The 8,873-nt window shown below is 41.8% G+C and overlaps 1 protein-coding gene across 1 annotated transcript in view; it reads left to right on the forward strand.

The window, feature by feature from the left end:
- Window positions 1-8,873, forward strand: part of GARNL3 (GTPase activating Rap/RanGAP domain like 3) — a 75,620-nt gene that overhangs the window by 62,991 nt on the left and 3,756 nt on the right. Inside the window, exons 5-10 of the mRNA XM_025194637.1 lie at window positions 1,554-1,672; window positions 2,827-2,891; window positions 5,214-5,277; window positions 6,035-6,061; window positions 6,424-6,499; window positions 7,682-7,780. Of these exons, the coding sequence (XP_025050422.1) occupies window positions 1,554-1,672; window positions 2,827-2,891; window positions 5,214-5,277; window positions 6,035-6,061; window positions 6,424-6,499; window positions 7,682-7,780 (450 nt within the window). The remainder of the gene's footprint in view (window positions 1-1,553; window positions 1,673-2,826; window positions 2,892-5,213; window positions 5,278-6,034; window positions 6,062-6,423; window positions 6,500-7,681; window positions 7,781-8,873) is intronic.

An 8,873-nucleotide genomic window follows, 5' to 3' on the forward strand; every position in this document is an offset into this window, starting at 1 on the left:
AGCAGAGGAGGTATACTCCTCTTTGGTAATCTCTCCCTGTTTCCATTTTTTATAAGCTCCCCTTTTAGTCCGCAGGCTGCCCTGGATTTCTCTGGTCAGCCAAGGAAGCCTCCTGGCCCCTTTCCCTCTTTTTCCTCGCATCGGGATCGTCTCCCACTGTGCCCGAAGGATCATTTCCTTAAGGCACAGCCACCCTTCCTGGGCTCCCATCTCTTCAAAACTCCTACTCTGCAGTGCGTCCTTGACTAATCGCTTGAATTCATTGAAATCAGCTTTCCTAAAGTCTAGCACTTTCACCCTACCAGTTACCTTACCCACTCGACGTCTTATGGTGAATTGTATTATTAGGTGATCACTGTCCCCCAGATGGCTTTCTCCTTGCCCCCCATGTAACTTAACCCACAATCCTTCTACTTTCTCCTCCTTGGATTCCGTCTTGATGAGGGTCGATGTATATTGCTCATTGACACAGAGTGCAACCCCTCCCCCTTTCTTCCCCACCCTGTCCTTTCTGTACAGCCTATAACCCTCAATATGTACCGCCCAGTCGTGGGAAGAATCCCACCAGGTTTCAGATAGCCCTACTAAGTCGTAGGCGTTTTCTGCAAGCAGGAGTTCATCCTGCTTGTTTCCCATGCTTCTAGCGTTAGTATATAGGCACTTGAGCCCTGTGACTGATGCCTTTTTTGCCCCCCAGCTCTGATTCCCAAAGGGCCCCTTATTGCTTATATCAGACTTTTCTGCAGTAAATCTGGTACCACCCCTTTTCCTTTTGGTAGAAATGTTTTATGAACGGATTTTGAAGTTTTGTTTCAACTTCAGATCCCTAACAGAATAAAGACATGCGCTTGAAACCCTTGCCTGTTAAAAACTAATGTAATTGCACCTCACACAAGTTTGAGCTTTGTTTTAAAACTGATTCAAAGTTTAGGTTCGATTATTTTGGAATTATATTGGATTATGTAATCCCTTGGAATTGTAAGGATGTAGTTGGATAAATCAGTAGCCCCCTCAGTTTTTAAAGTCATAATCATACTGTCTGTTACTAGCCCATAATTTGTTTTATTATGCTATCTTGTTTTAATATTTTTATTGGTTTAATAAGCTATTTTGCCTTTTATCATAAGCCTCTATGATCCTTTTTTGTGCAGGGTGGCATGTAAGTCAAATAAATGAGGAAAGGGACTGTAAGTGGCATAGTAAGGCAATAGGTTTTAGAGGGAAATGAGACCATAGATATAAGTGAAATGAGGAAACAAATTGGATTAAAAAAGAAGTAGTAGTCAGAAGATGGTGGAGTTAGTGGGGCAGAAAGAGTGGCAAGTGACTATCCCCAGAACGCTGGGGAAAGGTGAACGGCAGGAAATCGGAGAAGAGTTTGCTTTGATCGTGTGAAGAGATTTGTACAGCAGTTTCAGCGGTGGTGCTATGAGTAGGGGGATTTGTGTAAAATACTGCTGGAATCCTAATAATAATAAAGTTCCTTTTGTAAAAAGGAAGTTTTCCTTATAATTTTTTCACATTTGATAACATTTGTCATGTTTTCTTTACAGTTCATCAGAATTATGTAGGTACAGATGCAGAGAAGAACCCTTTCTTTTTGTCTGTTGTACTCTCGGACCAAAACAACCAACGTGTTCCTCAATACCGCTCAGTTCTCTGGAAAAAAACAGTAAGAAACAGATCCTAATGACTGCCTGTCTGAACTTCCCCTACAGTGCATTTCCTTCTTTTCCATTGTATCACAACATCCTTAACATTACTCCTTAGCTACCATGTAGCGATTGTTACAGATACTGGACTAGCAAACCCCAACAGAAATATGGAAAAGCTTTCTCTGAAGGAACCATGCTACGAATATTTCTTTTCTGTCATCTTGGTTAAGTTCACCTACAGGAAGCCTTTGAGTCCCCTCAAGTCCAAGCACTGTCATTACGGTTAACAGTGCATAAAACAGAAGAGGGGAGAGATGCTCTGCTCCAAAGGGTTTCCATCTAGATCTGTAAATAATACTAAGGGTCTAAACTGTTTTGCTCCAAGCATAAGTGGACACATTATAAAGATATTTGAACGTGCAGAGGAAAGCTATGTGGCTTCAGTGACAAGAATGAAGAGGAGGGCTTATGGGGCAGCACTCAAGGAGTAAAATGGGAAGGACACAGGGAGAGTGTTTAGTAAGGCAGTGTGGGAAGAGGGGGCACAGTCGATGAGAAGGGAATTGTAGGTGGTAAGAGCCCTGAAGGTGATGACAAGAAGCTTATTCTTTTTTGCTTCATGATGAACTTCTAGCCCTCAGATCTTGTACTACTGTGTGCCAAAGTCTAATGATGTAAAATATTTAGTTATGTCTTATCACTGATTTTCTCTTTCTTTCTATTATGTGGCAACACAGAAGCACCTGAGCATATTAATTTAGCTGTCTACATATATGCTTTAGTATGTTTCCAAATTAGTTACTTTAGAACACACTTCATGGTTCAAGCTGCTCCCTCCAGTGGCCATTGGCCTGAACTTGTCTGCAGTTTAATTTCATCAGCCCTCATGCTGGCCATCAAGTGCTGTTAGTTGTGTCTGAAGTTCTTTGCATCTCTCTCTAGTCTAGACTTGCCTAAACCATTTTGTGCCATCCCCATTTTTGGCATGTTACTCTTCCTTACCTCTGTTCACATCATTAATAAAGATATCCAAGTAAAACCAAAGCTGCTGTGGCTCATGATTATTTTCCTTTTTTTAGGTTGCTAAATTTTAGTAATGTTCACAGTTAAATGTATAGAAAATGTCAATATATTTGATTCTAATTTCTCTTAGTATTTTTTCCTTTTATAGGGTACTCAGAAAATATGCCTACCCTACAGTCCCACAAAAACATTATCAGTGAAATCTATTTTAAGGTAAGTATTCACCAATGAGTTATTAAAGATATATGTTGGTGTTCTCTTTCAGTCATTCAAAAATTCTTGTTAATATATTTTTCATTATAAATGTAGAATTCAGTGAGACAAAGAACACAGTTCTTAATCAGTGAAGGTACACATGTATACAAAAGCTTTCATTATAAGTGCTGAAGAATGCAAATTCGTGTCTCCATGGTAGTAGATGTGTCCAATTCTAAGTTCCTTCTTTGGGGAGAGAGAGAATTTTCCAGTTAGAAACTGAAATTTGAAAGTTGATGTTTGAGAGAAAAGGAGAAACCAGGCCTAGGAAACTGCAGTTTGGGGGAGGACTCAGACTATGTTGTAGCTAAGTGGAGGGCCAGGGCAAACAAACTTTGTCTAAGTCCATCCCAGCCATGCAGCTTGTCCAATAAAAGATATCCACAAAAATCCTTGCCTCTCACATATTTCCTGGACCTTTTTGGGGGAGACCTTGTTTCCTCTAGCACCCTCAGGGATAACACGGAATAACGGCCACAAGTTGTTGGAGCGTAGGTTTAGATTAGTCATCCGTAAGAACTACTTCACAGTCAGGGCAGCTAGGATCTGGAACCGACTTCCATGGGAAGTGGTGCTGGCTCCTACCCTGGGGGTCTTTAAGAGGAGGCTTGATGCCTACCTGGCTGGGGTCATTTGAGCCCAGTTTTCCTCCTGCCCAGGCAGGGGGGCGGACTTGAAGATCTACAAGGTCCCTTCCGACCCGACTTCTATGATTCTATGACCTTCATGGCTACAACAAGACTTCACCATTATCAGAAAACCAAACAGTCTCTGGGATATCACCTGGCATTTGGGGACTTTTTTCTGCAGTTACCAACTTTCTGAAAGTTGAATCTCCATTTAGGGATTTAAATCAGTTGCAAGCTCTACAAAAATCACCCTGCGTCTTTTAATAGACTTAACCATCTTAATGTATGCAACTTCTCCCCACATTCCCAGCCTGTCACCTAGTTACCTGTGATGCACTAGTTAATAGTGTTACTGTTTAGAATATATATTTTATCTGAATTAACACCTTGGCAGTTCATGTCTTTCAGAGCTGCTATATTGTTTCAGGTTCTCTGCAAACGTTACTACATTAAGTATACTTGCCATTTTAAAGTTTTGTTTTGTTTTTGTTTTGTCATGGCCACAAGAGCTAGAGCAATGATTCTCAACTAGGGTGTCAGGGAATCCTTGTAAAGATGTCTTGCAATAATAGCAGTGTTAGCTGTTCAAACACCTACACGATTCACAAGATGAAGCCAGAGAGTTCAATATGGTGTCAAAAATATTTTTTTTGCAACAGAATAATTGCTGTTATTTTTCCATAGTCAAGAAGTGAGCAAAAGCTAAGAGTTGGTATTTTCAAAGGGGTGCTTTGAGTTGGAAAAGGTGGAGAAGTACTGAACTACAAAGTAACTTTAAAAAAAATAGGAACTGATGAGGTTCTAAAAAACACGAGTGAAGTCTTTCTGTGCCCTATGTTTTCTATTCCTCCCAGCTAGTTAATTTTGCCTTGAAAGGGCTTCATCCCATGTGTATTGAAATGCTTTTTGGTTGGGTAAATTAAAACTAGAGATGATGTATAAAATTGCATAGAGAGGTATTGATAACATAACTTTTATATTTTTCTGCTTTGAGGTTTCTTCTGTTTCATTGATAGTATAGCTTACTATTTTTATCTTTTCCTATATTTTTTTGGTTTTATTTTGAACTTTCCAAATGCTATTTTACCAAAAATATGCATTATTATGCTGCCTTAAAAGGATCAGTGTGGTAACATTTAGCCTAGAACTTTACCTGCAAACAAAATAAGGTTTAAATTTGTGACAGTACAATACCTTACTAGCATCTTTCTCTAAAGGTAAGGCCACCCAAATCTGTTCTGGAAAAGGGATAAGTATCTATGATAAAATGACATACATTTGGTATGTATCACCCAGAAGTCCTTGGTGGTCTAGTAGTTACAATTTGGTGCTCTTTCTGCTGCAGCCTAGGTTTGATCTTTAGTCAGGAAAAAACTTGTGATAGTTAAGTGGCTGCCTTAAGGAGTTTTTAGCGTCACCACCATGAGACGTTTTTAAAGAGTAGAGTAGAAAATTATCTGTTAGAAATTGCTTAGGTATACTTTATCATGCCTGTATTAGATGTCCCTTGGAAGTCCTTCCATCCCTGTTTTCTGTGGTTCCACAAAGATAACGATTCGTTTAATTCCTTGCGCAAAGGAGCACATGGTTAATGGCCTAGTATTGAAAATATCTCTGCCCTTCTACAAAAATTATTTCTGTTGTGTTTCAGTGCCATGAGCCTTGACAAATTTGAAAAAAGCCCTAGAGAAATTCTTCACCCTGAGATACAAAAGGTAAGTGAGAGCTCATGTTTTCCTTTGATACTTTGGACTATAAATTATTTAGAACAGGGCTGTCCAGCTAGTGGCCCATGGGTGCATGTGGCCCACAAAGGATTAGTTTCTGGCCCCTGGCTTGGCTCCCTCCACCTCTCTGGCTGCCGCAGCAGCAGCCACAGGCTCCAGGCTCCTGCTCCCTCTGGCTTCTACTTCCTGCCTCACCCCAGGGGTGGGGTAGAGCAGTCTGGCACAGCTTACAGTCCCAGAGAAGCCTGTTGTGTGGGAACATGGGTGTGGCTTAGGAAACTGAAGGTCGGGCTGGGGTACCTGGGCCCACCCATGCAGTGCAGTGGGGGGCAGAGAAGTGCCCATATGTGCAATGTAATGTTGGGGGAGGGAGAAGTGCCCACATGAGCAGTGAGGGAAGGAGGGGAGCCCCAGTGTGCCTGCTGCAATGCAGGAAGGCCAGGGGCCTGTGCTGGTTTGTCCTCCACCCACAGCAAGTGGCCCCTATTGTGTGCCATGTGGCCCCCAGCCACTAAAGTTGGATGGCCTTGGTTTAGAAGAAAAAATAAGCCATTAAACATGCACTCTACTAGCCGGTACTCCGTTGCAGTAGTTCATGATATGTTTGTTCTGTGGTATTGCAAAGTTTCTGTATGGCATGAACTGCACTTGTCCTGAAAAAAATAGTTTTAAATTTAAAGGTAGTGAAAATAAAGCAGTTATACCTTTGTAGATCATAATGCTAAACATGCTGTTCTCTTTACAGGATCTACTGGTTCTAGAAGAGCAAGAGGTAAATACAGACTGATTGCTTTGAGCTCACAAAACCCACTTAGTGGAAATTATCTTTGTATTTGTTTACAATGACTTAGAAAGATCAGTTATTTCATGCACAAAGTACAGTAGTATGAAGTACTTTGGGCATAAAACCGAGGATTTTTGTAAGTACCCTTGTGCATGTTGAAGTGCAGAGTAGAATCTTGATGTGCAGTTTGGATAAATGAGGAGAGTAAAGTACAAATCTGAGTAGTTGTGTAGCACAGATTTATTCTTCTGCAAGGAAGAACTATATACAAATCTTTAGTGGAAAAATCATAAAGATTTGTTTTTTAATATTGTCTGTGTTGCACATTGTCTCTCTTTCCCCCCTCTCAGGGCTCTGTAAATTTTAAGTTTGGAGTTCTTTATGCAAAAGATGGGCAGCTTACGGATGATGAAATGTTCAGCAATGGTGAGTCTGCATTTTTTTCATTTTTATTCAGATAACTGAGTATTTTGGTTTGCCAACTTGGAAATACAATAGGAGTACACCTATATATTGAACATGGAGGAGCCAGAAAAGAGGTGGTCATTAGCGCTATGCTCATGGTAGGTTTGCTCAGTATTGCAGTAGCCTGCAGAATTAAACCACTGTAAGGATGAGCTGGTGTTTATGTGAAATGTGCCTTACTACTCCCACATCTTAAAATAGTGGCAAAAATGTCTGACACTTTCAGTTATCTTGGAACAAAAACACATTTCTGATATTGCAAATGTACTTTATTTACAATAAGCTCTGAAGATATTTGTAAATTACTTTGGTTCAATAGAACAGTTGCTAGATCCAATTTTCAGAGCTTGAGATTGTTATTGAATAGTTTTATAACAAATAACTCTAATTTCTGAAACTTATTTTTTTAAGTATTTCTGTACATTTTTATATTTGTCACTTGCCAGGCTTTTGGGTGTTGCTTTCATTATATTTTTATGAGGCCTATATGCTTATATTAAATTTTAAGTTGAAAAATATTGTGTTTGGTAAGATTGAAACTTTGACCAGATTCTGGTCTCAGTGCTGTTTTCATTTATTGCTTATAATTTGTATTCTCAAGTACACAAGCCAAATTGTAAACAAAACCTCCATAAGTTTTCAAGGATTTAAAGATGTGGCTATTGGGAACCAAAAGGTTGCTTGCATTTCCCATTTTATCATCCGATTTGCAAGTGTGTGCATCATGATGGCTATCTTTATCCCATCTTGCTCTAGAATTAGCAAGTGGGGAGTGTTGTTTAACAAGGCTGAAAATGTTGCTTTTCTATAGCTACCCACTTGGATGACATGAAGAAAAATGTAGGGAACCAGAGTTTTAATTCATGGCCATACTCTGGGGGGTATTACTCTACTTTGGGGTCAGTGCCTTAGACACAACTGAGTTGTAGGGAGAGAAACTGAGGCTCTGGTCATGGTAAATCAGGTCATGCAAGTGTTCCCAATGTAATGACTTCAGATCAGATGGTCACATGACTGATATTGCATGCCAGAGCATGCCCAGGGGTTAGACCCAGTGTCCTGTATTGTGGACAATCTGCAGTTGTAGCTGTCTCACCAATTAAGTTTTTAGTTCCTCTAACACTTTTTTTCTTTCACCTGTAGAAACTGGAAGTGAAAGTTTTCAAAGATTTTTGAGTCTCATGGGTGACACAATTACACTGAAGGGCTGGACAGGCTACAGAGGAGGGTTGGACACCAAAAGTAAGATTTCAGACACTGTGGATGGTTGCATTTTAAATGTATTGTTACTTTATTCAAATGCTAAAGAAAAAAATTGGTAAGAAATGATAGCAATAGACTTAGGACTGGACTCATTGTAGGGAGAAGGCTTTGTGTTTTCTCTGTGTTGAAAGGAGTTAAAAATCCTCAGTGAAGTATGTACAGAAACCATAGAGCTCCTCAGCAGCAACCAAACATCCACGTGGGCATTTAAAATGATGCCTAAGACCAGAAGGAGCTATTAAAGTATGGACTAAATTTTTCAGATTGGTCACGGGACTGGCATGTGTATATCATGTAGAACAGAGGTGGGCAAAATATGGCCTGTGGGCTGGTTTTGGCCCACGAGGCCATTCTGTCTGGCCTCTGGGGCCCCTAAATTTTGTTTTTAATTAATATTTATCTGCCTCTGACTGCCTGTCAAAGATGACAGGAGCCAGCAGCAGTAGGGCTCAGGAGGAGCTTGGTGGCAGGACCCAATAGCAGCAAGGCCTGCCGGCCCTGCCCCACCCCCAGCCAGAAGCTTCTGCCTTAGCAGAGGCTTTTGGCCTGGGACCCTGGGGCTGTTCCCTGGCTCCCTCATCCTGAGAGGGAAATTCAGGTAAGAATGGCATGAGGACATGGAGGATCACCTACACAACAAGAGCCAGCTGGGCCCAGTTGGCACCATATGTTTCCCAGCTGGCAGCCATGTGGTACTCCTGCTGCATTGTATGGTCCCAACCCTGCAGCTGGAACCGCATGGTGCCAGAGCTGTGGCCGGGGGGGAGTGGTGGTGGTGGGCAGGGAAAGAAGGAAAGCGGCAGGGAAAAGGCAGCAGGGGCAGGTGTGGGGGCTGTGAGGGGTGGAGAAGTGGCAGTGGGTAGGAGTGTGGGGCCCTGGGAGTCGGGGCCAGTGGCAGGGTTGGCTCCCACTGCGTTTTGCAGTTTTGGCGTTGCAGCCAGGCAGAGGTGACCTGAGCAGGATGCAGGGCCTGGGGCAAATCTGCCCATGCAGGGCCCCACCCCCTCTCCGATTCCAGACTTGAAGAGGCTGCTGCCATCGATGGCATCAGGGGGGCGGGGGGGGGGACAGC

This window comes from Alligator sinensis, unplaced genomic scaffold (assembly GCF_000455745.1).
Source record: "Alligator sinensis unplaced genomic scaffold, ASM45574v1 scaffold611_2, whole genome shotgun sequence".
Classification (NCBI taxonomy): domain Eukaryota; kingdom Metazoa; phylum Chordata; order Crocodylia; family Alligatoridae; genus Alligator; species Alligator sinensis.